Here is a 14253-nt window from a genome sequence, read left to right as displayed (position 1 = left end):
AGTTATTCTGCTATTGATCCCATCTAGAGTATTTTTAATTTCATTTATTGTGTTGTTCATCGTTGCTTGTTTCATCTTTACTTCCTCTAGGTCCTTGTTAAATGTTTCTTGCGTTTTCTCTATTTCCAAGATTTTGGATCATCTTTACTGTTGTTCTGAATTCTTTTTCAGGTAGACTGCCTATTTCCTCTTCATTTGTTAGATCTGGTGGGTTTTTATCTTGCTCCTTCATCTGCAGTGTGTTTTTCTGTGTTCTCATTTTGCTTATCTTACTGTGTTTGGGGTCTCCTTTTTGCAGGCTGCAGGTTCGTAGTTCCCGTTGTTTTTGGTGTCTGTCCCCAGTGGCTAAAGTTGGTTCAGTGGGTTGTGTAGGCTTCCTGGTGGAGGGGACTAGTGCCTGTGTTCTGGTGGAAGAGGCTGGATCTTGTCTTTCTGGTGGGCAGGTCTACGTCTGGTGCTGTGGTTTGGGGTGTCTGTGGACTTATTATGATTTTGGGCAGCCTCTCTGCTAATGGGTGGGGTTGTGTTTCTGTCTTGCTAGTTGTTTGGCATAGGATGTCCAGCACTGTAGCTTGCTGGTCGTTGAGTGAAGCTGGGTGCTGGTGTTGAGATGGAGATCTCTGGGAGATTTTCGCCGTTTGATATCACGTGGAGCTGGGAGGTCTCTTGTGGACCAGTGTCCTGAAGTTGGCTCTTCCACCTCAGAGGCACAGCACTGACTCCTGGCTGGAGCACCAAGAGCCTTTCATCCACACGGCTTTCTCAGGGCCTCGGCACAAACTGTTCTTGACTTGGAATGTCTCTGCTTGGCTTTCCCCAAAGCTTTCTCCTCACTTTCTTGACTTCAATTTCACCATCACCTCCTGAAAGTAATTTTCCCTGCTGGCTCCACCTCTCTACCCGGTCACCCCCGTAGCCCCGAGATGTGGCACCCACGACTCGCGCTTCTCTCAGGCTGGGTTCCGGTGGGGTCAGTGGCAAGGCCGACGAGGCGTCCACGTATTGCTCCAGCCCCCAGACGTTGGGTGCGGGTCCTGGCTCAGCCTGCCCCCAGAGAACAGAGCTCTGAACACTAGAAATTATTTTCTGTAGGGTGTTCTGATTCCACTGGCAAGGTAATAATTATTGTAAATTAGAAGTTGACTTTATGTTCTTTTTTGCAACAACTTACATTGAGATATAATTCACATACCATGTAATTCACCCATTTAAAATATACATTTCAATCGTTTTTAGTTTTCCATAGAGTTGTGTAACCATCATCGTAGTCAACTTTAGAGCATTTTCATCAACCCCCCAGAAGAAGTCTGCACCTTTGAGCTATAAACCCCCAGGCCTGCAGTCCCCTGTAGCCTCAAGAGACCACTGATTTACTCTCCGTCTCTATGGATTTACATATTCTGGCTGTTTCATATACATGGTTTCATACAATAGAAGGTCTTTTGTGATTGGCATCTTGGCATGATGTTTTCAAGGTTAATCCAAATGTATCAGTGTTTTATTCCTTTTTATTGCCAAGGAATATTCCATTTTATGGATATACCGTATCTTAGTATACATCGATCAGTTGATGGGACTTTACATTCTTTATTTTAAGTGGTATTTCCTTTTGGTAACAAATACAGAATTTGCTCTTCTTTGAGCACATTCCTTGTGTTACTTTGTGAGTAGAAAAGAGATACTTGCACATTCTTAATGTTTATTAGATTTTCCTATTTAAATTTAACTTTTCTAGCATTTCAGATCTCAAATTTTTTTTTTAACTTGGATAGTCACTTATACCAACATTAGTAGAGGAGAATGAATTATTAATGTCAAGCTGGTTCTTGGTCATTTTGCCTCCAGGGTATGTTATATTCAGTGGAAGTACATGGATTTTTGTTTTGAGTTATAGAAGTTCGTGAATTAATTTCAAATAATCATTTTGTTATCTTGTCACCTCATTGTGGATATAGGCATAGTGGATGGAGCAATTCCTTCTACAGAAACACGACTGCCCAGTTCAACCCGACCACATTGGTTGGAACCTACTATTTATTCCTCTGAAGAAGATGGCCTCAGTCGAGCTTCTTCAGATGGTGTTGGAGGAGACACTTTGAATATGCTCTCTGTTGCAGTTAAAATATTGTCTGATAAATCAGAGTCCAATACAAAGGTGTGTGTTTTGTACTTTTATACCATTAAATACTTGCTGCTGATTTGATTACTAGTTAAATAAAAATGATTGCATAAATGTAACACATTTATTTTCTTAGAAAAACTTTTCAAGTTTTGAACCAGAGGGTTATGTAGGTAATAAATGTAATTCTTCGTGTTGCTCTGTAGGAATTTCTCATTGCTGTGGGACTGAAAGGAGCCACTCTCCAGCACAGAATGCTTCCTTCCGGGTTTAGCTGGCATGAGCAGGTAAGAGAGCTGTGATGTATATTTATTGATTTATTTTTTACTTTATGTTAACATATAATACACATAGTGAAAAGTTCACAAATCATAAATATTCAGTGCTCATCGAATTTTCATGATATAAATACTCCTATATAAATACCACCTCTTATGTTAGGAAATAGAACATTATCACCACCCCAGAATGTAATTGATTCTTTACCTTAAAGTTTGGTCCTTAAACATCTCAAAGACAAAGTTATGTTTTATCATTAAAGGGAAGGGACCTATCGAGTGCCTGGCATAGAGGAGAATAAATGAGTGTTGACTTGCACTTATAACTGTATATTCTTTAAGTGCCGTAATTTCAGAATTATCCCCTAGGTCAACAATATACACTGAGGCATTTATAAGGAATTCTGTAATTAATTTCCAGTGTAATAACTGTATTTGGTTAATTACATTTTTTCAAAGGAAACTTTGGGTAAGAAGTTAACTCTTCTTTATATGAGAATGAAAACTAGCACACTGTGATTCTTGTTCGTTTTCCTTAGAAAGAGAAACCTTTTCTTTGTGCTTGGAAAATAATAAATTATTTTAAACTTGAATGCTTTCAGAAACATTCTGAAACGTAAAATATATAGAGAGAGAGAATAAATAGAGCGGGGGTAAGAGAGATGGTTAGTCAACTGGCTGGCTGTAAGGGAGAGATTTAGCCTAACTTTTTGATTTAGATAGAAATATAGAGTAGATGTTGGTGAGAAGGACTGGTTTTCAGACAGATCTGGGTATAAATTAAGGAACAGGAACTTCTCCCAACAGTGGATTTTATAGAAAACCAGATGGAGAGTTTTAAACAGTCTTTGGCAAAATTTGTTTTTTTCAAAAGAATTATTCCAAGCAAAGTAATGTTGAAAGTATATTATACATACTTTGTTAGTTTCATAGGATATGATTTTTCCGAGATCTCTGTAGCATTGCAGTTGTTAGATGGGCCTCTGCATTTCAAATTCTAGTTATGCAAATACTTTTTGAAATGAATTCCTTCAAATGATGATTTTCTTTTAACATTATGATTTTCCACTAAATGGTTGGTGTTTTTGTGAGCTATTTTATTTCATGTTGGTATTAAGGATATCATATCAAAACTTTTTTTTTCTTCTAAAGCAGGGCATTTTGTATTTTTGTGATTATAGATTTTATACTTCTTGAATATTGCTGATGAACCTGTTCTGGGATACAATCCTCCAACCTCATTTACAACCTTTCATGTTCATCTCTGGAGCTGTGCACTTGATTATAGGTTAGTTCATAAATGGAGCAAAATAAAGTTTTAGTCTTTAAAATATGTACTCAGTTTTGAGGAAAAGTATGTAATTCAGTAGAGTTAAGGTTCAAAATGCTCTTTAAAGGGAGTTTCTTTTCTTTTGCAGCAGACTAATATTCTCTTGTTCCTTTGTGGTAATAGGCCTCTTTATTTGCCAATCCGATCTCTTCTTACTGTTGAAACATTCAGCGTTTCAAGTAGTGTTGCCTTGGATAAATCATCTTCTACTCTCAGGTACCGTGTTAAGCCTCTCTGTCTACTAAATGCAGCTGTTCAAAACATACTGACAGAGCTTTATCTCAACCCTTTGATTAAAGTGTCAATCTTTGTTAAAAGCAACATCCTTTTACTATTAGTCATGTTCCTTTATTCAAGTTTTCAGCTTTTCTTTCTCAGATGATTCGTCCCACCTCTTCAATTCATTACTGTATTTCATTTTTAGGGAGGAAATTCATTCTTGAGATTATTGGTTAACTTTTTAAAACATATGTAAACTTCCCATAATACCTGATACACTTCATTTTCCTAATTTAAACCTTGTGAATTTGGGCATCTGTTAAAATTGCTGAAAATTTAAAATTGATTCGAGCAGATGATTTAATCTCATTTATGCCATTTAAATGTTTCTAGTACTCATAAACAGTGAGTTTTAAAGAAATGTTAGGGCTTACCTGGTGGTCCAGTGGTTAAGAATCTGCCTTCCAATGCAGGGGACATGGGTTCAATCCCTGGTCAGGGAACTAGGATCCCACGTGCTGCGGGGCAACTAAGCCCACACCACAGCTAGAGAGCCCACGTGCTCCGGAGCCCGCACACCACAACTAGAGAGAAGCCCGCGCACCGCAACGAAAGACGCCGCATTTTGCAGTTCCCGTGTGCCGCGACTAAGACCCAACCCAGCCAAAGACAGATAAAAAAATAAATAAATATTAAAAGAACAAAGAAATGTTAGGTGACATTTGTAAGCTAGAAACTGCATATGGCTTTGATCGTATTTATATCAGAAGGAATGGCACAGCTAAGTATATAGTATATGGCTTTGATCGTATTTATATCAGAAAGAATGTGGCACAGCTAAGTGTATAGCGATTATGCAGCGTATATTCAAGGTTAGTTTTTTAGATCTTGATTTTATCTTTCTTTTGCCCAGAATAATCTTGGATGAAGCTGCTTTACACCTGTCTGACAAGTGTAATACTGTTACTGTAAATCTGAATAGAGGTAAGAGTTAAAAAACAAAATCTGGGATAGATGAATCCTCTTTTATTTTTTGCATCTGAATATTTTTAAGCATTTTAACTCTAGAATAATGCCAGTGAACTAAGGATCTTATCAGTCTGAATATTGTAATACCAGTTTGTAATATCAATAACATTGGTAAAATGCATCACATTGTATATACGCTTGTTTATTTAACAGAAGGCAGATTTTGTTTCTAATTAAAAATAAAGTGAACTGTAGGATTTTTGTAGGATGAAACTATGTTTCCATTACATTATAAGTATTTGTACTACTACCTGCCATGAATTTTAAAGAAGCACTAGTTTTATTGGGTGTTTGTTGGATAAGCATTTTTTGAAAGTTATACTCAGATATTTTATTAATTACTTTAAAAAATTTTAGATTATGTTCGTGTGATGGATATGGGGCTTTTGGAATTAACCATAACTGCAGTGAAGTCTGATTCTGATGGAGAGCAAGTAAGTTATTAAAATAAATGGATATTTTTATTTAAGTCCTTTTTTTTATAGAAGAGACTAAAAACATACTGAACTTACTGTAAAAGTATTTTTCCACTTACCTAATTTTAGTCAGAAATAAATAAAATATTTTAAAGTTAAGATTGAGTTATTATAAATGCATGTTTCCTGTGGCAAGACAAATTATCATATTATATTTTATTTAATGTAAACCGATGCAAACATTTTTTTCTCTTGTTTTGGTAGACATTTTTATCCTTTTTTCCGTGTCCTGTCCAGACTGAGCCGCACTTTGAATTACACTGTTCGAGTGACGTTGTCCATATTAGAACGTGCTCGGACTCTTGTGCTGCATTAATGAATCTCATTCAGTACATTGCAAGCTACGGGGACTTACATGTGGCTGACAAGGCAGACGTGAAGTCCGGAGCCCCGCAAAGAAAGATGAAGGTACAGCCGCCAGCCTCATTCGTTAGAACTCACTCAACCCCTCCTCATTCCAGACATGCGAGTGACCTGTACATTGGCGAGGTCTTCTTGACAGTCATAGGGTAGAAAGGAAACTTTGAATAATCATCTATCTATTCTTACTTTCAGGGTGATGGGGTCTAGAAAGGTGATTCCATGGGCCTTTTTGGAAAACCATTCTACTGTTTGATGCTCTCAGTTTCAGAACATTAATATTCTCAACTAACATACATTTTCCCAGACTTAAGTTATTTTCATATGTCCTCAGGGAAGAAAGAAAACATTTAGCATGTGAGAGTCTGTGGTGGCAGGAATTAGTATTATTACCAGAAGACTTATTTATATGACATTATCTTTCATATTTGTTATCTACAATTCTATCCAGTTTTCAGTATACTTTCTCATATGTGATTTCCTCTTACCTAGTGCAGTTGAGAGGTTAAAGGTTATCATCTCTGTTTAGTAGATGAATAAGACCCAGAGAATTTAGGTTATTTGCCCTAACTAGTAGCAGCAACAATATGCAGGTATTTGGATTCCCAGTTCATTGCTTTCTTATGCCCCCAGCTGTCACCTCTCTGCCCTCTCATATGTCCAGATAGAACAATGTCCAGTTTGTTTAGCATTTACTTTTTATCAGTCTTTTTATTCTTCTTCGTGGCCTCTTCTGTGAACAGAATTCTCGGTCCCCTTAGGTCAATGGATCCTTCAGTAAGGGTCTGACAGGCCTTGCATTATCTTTCGTTCATGCTGATCTTACACCTCGTTTGTGTTACGCTTCTGTTTTTGTTTCCTTGCTCCTGCTGTATTCTCCCTGATAATGAAGTGATTTATGATACTCTCTCTCTACTGTTTCTTCTCTTTTATTCTCCAATTTATTAAAAGTTATTTTAAATTATCCCTTTCAAATGAGATCTTTCCATTTTAGAGTCATGCTGACATTTTATTTATTTATTTATTTGAGTATTATTATTTTTTTGCGGTACGTGGGCCTCTCACTGTTGTGGTCTCTCCCGTTGTGGAGCACGGGCTCCGGACGCGCAGGCTCAGCGGCATGTGGGATCCTCCCGGACCGGGGCACGAACCCGCGTCCACTGCATCGGCAGGCGGACTCCTAACCACTGCACCACCAGGGAAGCCCCATGCTGACATTTTAAAAGCATGGTTTGGATTTAATGAATCCACGATTCACTAACAAAAATGGTTAAGCATCAGTGTTGGAACTGAACTCCACAAATCACCTTTTAGTAGATTTCCCCTCTCATGAATACCCGCTACTGTCTTCAGGTGTCTATTTGTTCCAAGAAATGAGGCTCGACCTACAGTGGCTTTGTCTCAGAGGGTGGTCATGGCAGCCATCAGGTTTGAGCAGATCGGACTCTTTACAGAGAGACCCCCCTCTCCCCCAGCTTCACTGAAGTGTTTTTCACCTTCCTTCTCTTCGAATGTATTACGTCTTCAAGATTCAGTTCACTGTGCCGGCTTTGAGATGATAACACATTTACTTCTATTTGCCAGTAGTTGTTGGGGTGAAAATACTAAAGACTTAAAATGAAAATGTAACACCTGCTGAGAGAATATAGAAAAATGAATGTGTTCCTGCTTTTGGTGTTTTTGTGAAATGTAGTATATTTCTAGGACAAAATAAACGTTGAGTAATTTGCTTTTTAGATCATTTTCAAGTTGATTTTAATTAGGGTTTTCGGCTGTAGGTAGATCCCGCTGGTCGGTCATCCTCACGTGGTCCAGTGCTTCCTGAAGCAGATCAACAAATACTACGAGATTTGATGAGTGACGCTATGGAGGAAATTGACACGCAAGAGGCTGCTGCGTCTGTAAAACCACAGTCTAATGGTGAGACAGACCAGGACTTCTTCCTGGGAGCTGTGATGTTGTAGTGGAGGCTGACATTGTTTGTGTTCTTACAGCGTCCTCAATAAGTAGCTTCCTGAAGAAAAGACAGGTCTGAGTTTGGGTGGGTATTTATTAGTCAGTCAGCTTGTGTTCATTGAATGTTTAGTAGATAAATAATACTGGCCAGAGTGTTGGGGGGCGGCGACAGATAGGTGGAAGGCAAGGCTTATGTTCCCTGGTAGCTCGTGGTCTCGTGCAGCAACCTGGCACTGAACCAGACAGAGGCTAGTGCTTAGAACCATCCAGAGGTGATACAAGAAAACACTTCAGAATGTAGTGTACACTCTAATCACTGCTCGGAAAGGATTTGGAATCCCTTCATTAGACTTCAGTGAAAATGAGATGAGTTGGCTTTTAAAAAGTGTGTAGGACCTAGGCGTGTAGAGGGGAGAGAGAAGATAATCTTGGCAAGGTCACTAACATCAGCAGAGGCCCAGAGGCGTGTATGAGCCTTAATGATCTAGTAACTCAGGCTGTTAATACTGGAACAGAAGTTCCCTTCTTGTCGAAAAGAATTAGGCAGTAATGTTAGATAAGCAGGGAGGAACCAGACAGTGAGAGAGCTTTAAAGCCAAGTGGAAGCATCTAAATATTTTGAAGTATCTATCTAAAAATATTTTTTTTTTCTAATTGGCTGAACATAGCTATTTCTATATGTTGTGAGATCTTAATTTTTAAAAATTATTTCATAGTGTTATAGAAGTTTAGCATTCAATGTTGCTTTCATTCTAATTTAGAAGAAATCAGAGCTAAGGAAGCAAATGGGAACTTTTAGCTCCCTATGTACTAACATTATTTGTAATAAACGTTAGCAGCTAACCTACTCGTGTGGGAAAGAATGTTTAATGAATATTTACCGAGCAGCTTCAGCACACAGGACTCTGTACTGTACACTGAGCACTTACAAGGATGAGTGGGTTCAAAGTACTGCCACGGGAGAATGTCTAGTCTGTGAGCCTTCCGGGCTAAGATGTCACCGCATTCATCGTAGTATTCTTAGTTCATCTCACAGGGTTTGGTTTGGATGAATGAATGGAGAAAGAATTAGTGAATCTGTGGAATTCCCTGGCAGTCCAGTGGTTAGGACTCCATGCTTCCACCACAGGGGGCATGGGTTTGATCCCTGGTTGGGGGGACTAAGATCCCGTATACTATGCAGTGCGGCCACAAAAAAAGAAAAGAAAAGAATTAGTGAATCTAATCTATAATATAAACGTATAAAAAATACATGTTCACATACAGATTTTTGCACACATGCAGCCTTTTGTGAACTTCATATTGTGAGAGCTACCTGAGAACAGGTGTCCCATTTGGGTATCCAGTGGCCCCAAGGAGTCTTTTTATTGCTTGGAATCATTCCCTGGCCTAAGACATGCTTGACAACTGTTTCCCCCACCCCTTCCCCGAGCAGAGATTTCCTATAGTTTTAGGTGAGACGCTGCTACATGTAACTATTTCGCCTCCCCTTGCTATATTGTCCAAGGAGTTTCCTCCAGAGCTCCACCTACAGCACATAATTGTCAATATGAAATTCTGGCTAAAATGGAACTCCAGTCCACACTAACTAGCTGCTGCTGAATTCCTGAACTTCTCTGACACTAAGTAACTAAGAGGAGACTGTCTGTAACTTTACGAGTCCATCATTTACTGTTTCTTAGAAAACTTCATACTTACTAGTCTTTTTATTAGTAGTCAGAAGGTTATTGTAAGAAATAAGTGAGATACTGTTTTTTAAAAATTTTTGGCTGTGTTGGGTCTTCGTTGCTGCGTGCAGGCTTTCTCTGGTTGTGGCGAGCGGAGGCTACTCTTTGCTGCGGTGCGCGGGTTTCTCATTGCGTTGGCTTCTCTTGTTGCAGAGCAAGGGCTCTAGGTGCGCGGGCTTCCTTGGTTGCAGCACGCGGGCTCAGTAGTTGCAGCACGTGGGCCCTAGTGTACATGGGCTTCAGTAGTTGCAGTGCAGGGACTCAGTAGTTGTGGCGCACAGGCTTAGTTGCTCCATGGCCTGTGGGATCTTCCTGGACCACGGATTGAACCTGTGTCCCCTGCATCGGCAGGCGGATTTTTACCACTGTGCCACGAGGGAAGTCCTAAAATGCTTAATAAATGTTATTGTTGTTGATGTTTAAAATATGCCAAAATTGAATGTTGTAATCTTTTCACCTAGGTGTTTTGGATGAAAAATCTCAAATTCAGGAGCCATGTTGTTCAGACCTCTTCCTGTTTCCTGATGAGAGTGGGAACGTGTCCCAGGAGCCTGGACCCACTTACGCCTCATTCACACACCACTTGATGAGTGATGCGGTGACAGGTGTGCCCACAGAAAACGACGACTTTTGCATTCTTTTTGCACCAAGAGCAACCATTCAGGTAATAAATTGATGATATAATTAATGTCTTAAAATAGTGTTATAAATTGAATTGACCAAAGGGAACCTGAAAAGCTTCTTTAGGTTTTGTTAACTCTTTACAGTTCAGAATTACTTCCTTTTGTAATTTACTCTTGAGACTTTGTAAATGTTTGTTATACTTTACTCTTTTTATGAACATCTCTCAGAGACTCTCTACTTGCAAAGTCTCCTGCATTGTTTATTGAACTACAGAGTAAGTATGTAGTAAGATACCTCTTCAGGGCTGTGAAATTAAATGGCAGAAAGGAGTTCTGTACAGAGTTGTTAACACCAGAATTGGGAAAGATAAGATGTGATTTGTGAGAAGGCTAATGCTTGGTTAATGTATATGTAGTTTCCTTTTTAGAATCATGCTCACATTGAAAAAGCATGGTCTGGATTTAATGAATCCACAGTTCACTAAACAAAATGGTAAAGCATTGAATCTGTACCTTTTTATTGTCAAACGAGTAGTAAAAGCCAAATCGTAGACTATAAAAAATTCTTATGGAGTGATTCACATAGAAGAGAGAGTTCATTTTATTGTTAATAAAGCAGAGTATCTTATGCGGTGATTATCATCAGTATTTATTATTCCACTATATATTGAAATTATTAGAAAGAATGCAGAGTCAAATCCCCTTGAGATGCACACCATAATCAGTGGTTTCTACTTAAATAAGAGAGTATGTGTTACCTCTTCCTTTGTCTTAGGAGAAGGAAGAAGAGCCAGTTGTAAAAATAATGGTTGATGATGCGATTGTGATAAGAGATAATTATTTTAGTCTGCCTGTTAAGAAGACAGATACGAGCAAAGCCCCGTTACACTTTCCCATTCCTGTAATTCGGTACCTGGTTAAAGAAGTCTCTCTTGTTTGGCATCTTTTTGGAGGAAAAGATTTTGGAACAGCCCCTCCTGCTTCTCCAGCTAAAAGTTATATGTAAGTTAATTTCTACATAAGTTTATTTGGCAGACCAATATACTCTCTTTGTTGTGGGGCACGGGCTTCTCTAGTTGTGGCGCGTGGGCTTAGTAGTTGTGGCACAAGGGCTTGGTTGCCCCGCAGCATGTGGGATCTTGGTTCCCCGACCAGGGATCGAACTCGCGTCCCCTGCATTGGAAGGCAGATTCTTTTTTTTTTTTTTTGCGGTACGCGGGCCTCTCACTGTTGTGGCCTCTCCCGTTGCAGAGCACAGGCTCTGGACGCGCAGGCTCAGCGGCCATGGCTCACGGGCCCAGCCGCTCCGCAGCATGTGGGATCTTCCCAGACCGGGGCACGAACCGGTGTCCCCTGCATCAGCAGGCAGACTCTCAACCACTGCGCCACCAGGGAAGCCCATGGAAGGCGGATTCTTAGCCACTGGACCACCAGACCAATATATTCTTTTCGCTAAAAATACATAGAATTTATCCTTTTAAGAATTATTAATAAGTAATATTAAAAACTGTAATTTAAATGTTACTCTTTTAATGTTAAAGTTTTGCATTTGAAAACTTGTTTGCATTCTTTGTATTTTTTTCCTAAAATATGACTTAAGGCATTTCCATTCAGCAAAATTTTTCGGGTACCTACCATGTGCCAGAGCCTGTGTTAGAGGCACATTCATTAAAATGAATACGACCCAGACCCTGTCCTAAGTTCAGAAGGGAGAGAGAGTTACGTGAGCCAGTGAGGGCGACGAAGTGAAGTGTGTGCGTCAGGAGGTGGGGACCACGCGTGCCCCTGATTCTCTAGCGCCCAGCAGGGTGCCCAGCACAGAGTGGATGCTGCTGAAGTACCTGCTAATGAGTGCGTTATTCCATGGTTCTAGAAGGGAACTGGATGGAAAGATGAGGCAGAGACTAAGGGTAGACACTCTCAGTGGGGTGGGGAGGGTCAGGAAAGGCTTCACGGGGTGGGAACCTTTGGCACAGCATTGTAATGACTTTTTCTATTTAAAAGTGTTTTAAAAAAAACTTTTAACTTTACTATAATTCTTTTCCGTGTTAATTGGAATTTCTAGGACTTGTCCTCTGACTCTCAGGGGTTTCTGAAGTAATAAGGAACTTACACAGAGGTCTCATTTCTAAGTCTATCTTGTGATATGCACACCAGCATCATAGTTAGCGTTTTCTGTAGTTTTAAATATTTAACAAGTAGATGATTGCTGTAACGGCAGTAATAACATTTATGTTCTCAGTGTCTCCAAGAGATAACAGGTGAGGTTTTGATTTATAGCAATACAGTTTGTGGCAGTGTTTTGCTAGTTCTGTAATCTTTTCTTTTTTCATCCTGTTATTTTTTCTGGTGTCATTCATTGCCTTTCTTTGACTATTCCTTTAACAAAAGGTTTTATTTTTCATTTATAGTAGTCCCCACAGCTCACCTTCTCACACACCTGCAAGACATGGACGTAATGTGGTATGTGGGGGAAAAGGAAGAAACCATGACTTTTTAATGGAAATACAATTAAGCAAGGTAATGTGACATTTTGAAAGGAAAAATCCACCTAAGTAGGAGCATTAGTGGGCGTTCTTTGGTTACTCCCTGTCCCCTCCCCCATGTGGTCTTGGGGTGTAAGTGGAAAAGTGCAGGGATCTTGTATAGAAACTCTTGCCTCTTTTTCTTTCTCAAATACTCTGAGAAAATTTAGGGTTTTTGTTTTTGTTTTCCCAGGCTACCCCTAGAGCAGTGTCTCGCAGAGTTGAACAAGCATCAGAATCCCCTTGAGGGCTTGTTAAAACACAGGTTGCTGGGCCCCAGAGTTTTTGATTCAGTAAGTCTGAGGTAGGGCCCATGAATTTGCATTTTTAATGAGTTCCCAGGTGATTGTGATACCACTTTACCCAGGACCGTGCTTGGGGAACCACTGCGCTGGAGCATGTCTCTGGGAAGGCCTGCCATTGGATAGCACACAGGTCTCAGGTCCTTTGTGAGCATCTAGAGAGCAGTAGGCCAGGCTGCCAGTGCCGTTGATGCAGTTAATTCTGTCAGCTTGTCTGGGGTTGTGCCAAGGGTCGAATATTAGGGCGCTTATCCTAGAAATAGTGCAGTGATGACAGCTCCGTATACTAAATTGTATCCTCGCGCCCTTTTGGAACCTGAACCTTGCCTCCAAGCAGTTTCATAGGTATGCAAGATAATAATTTTATGACTTATGCCTATTGAGCGTTTTGCTTGAAAAGGATAGGGATTTTACCAAGGTCAAATAAGAAATGTCAGTCAGGCTTTTCCTTGTATGGTCCTGAACACGTGGATTAATAAATAAATACGTGAACAAATGTAGGCGTGTTATGCTGTTCTCTGAAAGTAGAATCGAAAGCTGAGAATTCAAAGAAAATGAGTGATGTGTTACATTTTAAAGAGAAAATCTGATTTAAATAAAATGTAGAGATTGTTCTGTGTTCTTTCTCTTCTGTAAAGGTGAAGTTTCAGCACGAGGTCTACCCTCCATGCAAACCAGAATGCGATTCTAGCCTCTTGGAACACCCGGTCTCCCGGCAGGTGTTCATCGTGCAGGATCTTGAAATTCGAGATCGTCTGGCAACATCACAGATGAATAAGTTTTTGTACCTGTATTGCAGTAAAGAAATGCCTCGAAAAGCTCATTCCAACATGGTAAGATTTAAAACTTCAAATATTTTGTTGTTGTATTAGTTTCAGAAAAGTATTTTTATTATGTCTAACTGCAGAAGATTTATTTTAGATTAGGGAAAATTATGGGATTTTTTCCCTCATTTTTATATGAAAATCCCTTTTAAATATGCTGCTTAAAGTTTTATGTTTTAAAAATTATTTTGCATGTTGTTTCTATAATTGCCAATATATCAATACCTGAGGAAAACCAGAAGTCCATAGTGATCTACACAAAACACTTACACAAGGAATTCCCTGGCGGTCCAGTGGTTAGTACTCCATGCTCTCACTGTCGAGGGCCCTGGTTCAATCCCTGGTTGGGGAGCTAAGATCCCACAAGCCACGCGGCGTGGCCAAAAAAACAAAACACTTAAAATGTTTAAACGAAATTGTTGGCAGTATTCCACATTTCTAACTTTTAATTTTTATTAGAATAAAAATGATCAGCTCAGGACTTC

At 39.5% G+C, this 14253-nt stretch overlaps 1 protein-coding gene across 4 annotated transcripts in view; it reads left to right on the top strand.

Annotated features, from left to right (window-relative positions):
- The window catches only part of ATG2B (autophagy related 2B), a 74964-nt gene that overhangs the window by 39048 nt on the left and 21663 nt on the right, over positions 1–14253 (top strand). For 3 of the 4 annotated variants that reach the window (XM_024758682.1, XM_024758697.1, XM_024758673.1), the window contains exons 22-33: positions 1956–2155; positions 2326–2406; positions 3579–3685; positions 3851–3943; positions 4860–4930; positions 5333–5409; positions 5656–5859; positions 7590–7731; positions 9956–10158; positions 10893–11119; positions 12529–12637; positions 13583–13777. In XM_024758682.1, coding sequence (XP_024614450.1) covers positions 1956–2155; positions 2326–2406; positions 3579–3685; positions 3851–3943; positions 4860–4930; positions 5333–5409; positions 5656–5859; positions 7590–7731; positions 9956–10158; positions 10893–11119; positions 12529–12637; positions 13583–13777 — 1709 coding nt within the window. The remainder of the gene's footprint in view (positions 1–1955; positions 2156–2325; positions 2407–3578; positions 3686–3850; positions 3944–4859; positions 4931–5332; positions 5410–5655; positions 5860–7589; positions 7732–9955; positions 10159–10892; positions 11120–12528; positions 12638–13582; positions 13778–14253) is intronic. The other variant, XM_024758691.1, reaches the window with a different exon arrangement.

Source organism: Neophocaena asiaeorientalis, unplaced genomic scaffold, assembly GCF_003031525.2.
Source record: "Neophocaena asiaeorientalis asiaeorientalis breed wild unplaced genomic scaffold, Neophocaena_asiaeorientalis_V1.1 scaffold476, whole genome shotgun sequence".
In the NCBI taxonomy this organism is placed as follows: domain Eukaryota; kingdom Metazoa; phylum Chordata; class Mammalia; order Artiodactyla; family Phocoenidae; genus Neophocaena; species Neophocaena asiaeorientalis.
Note: the sequence above shows the minus strand (reverse complement) of the source record. Positions and strands in the feature narration are given on the sequence as shown.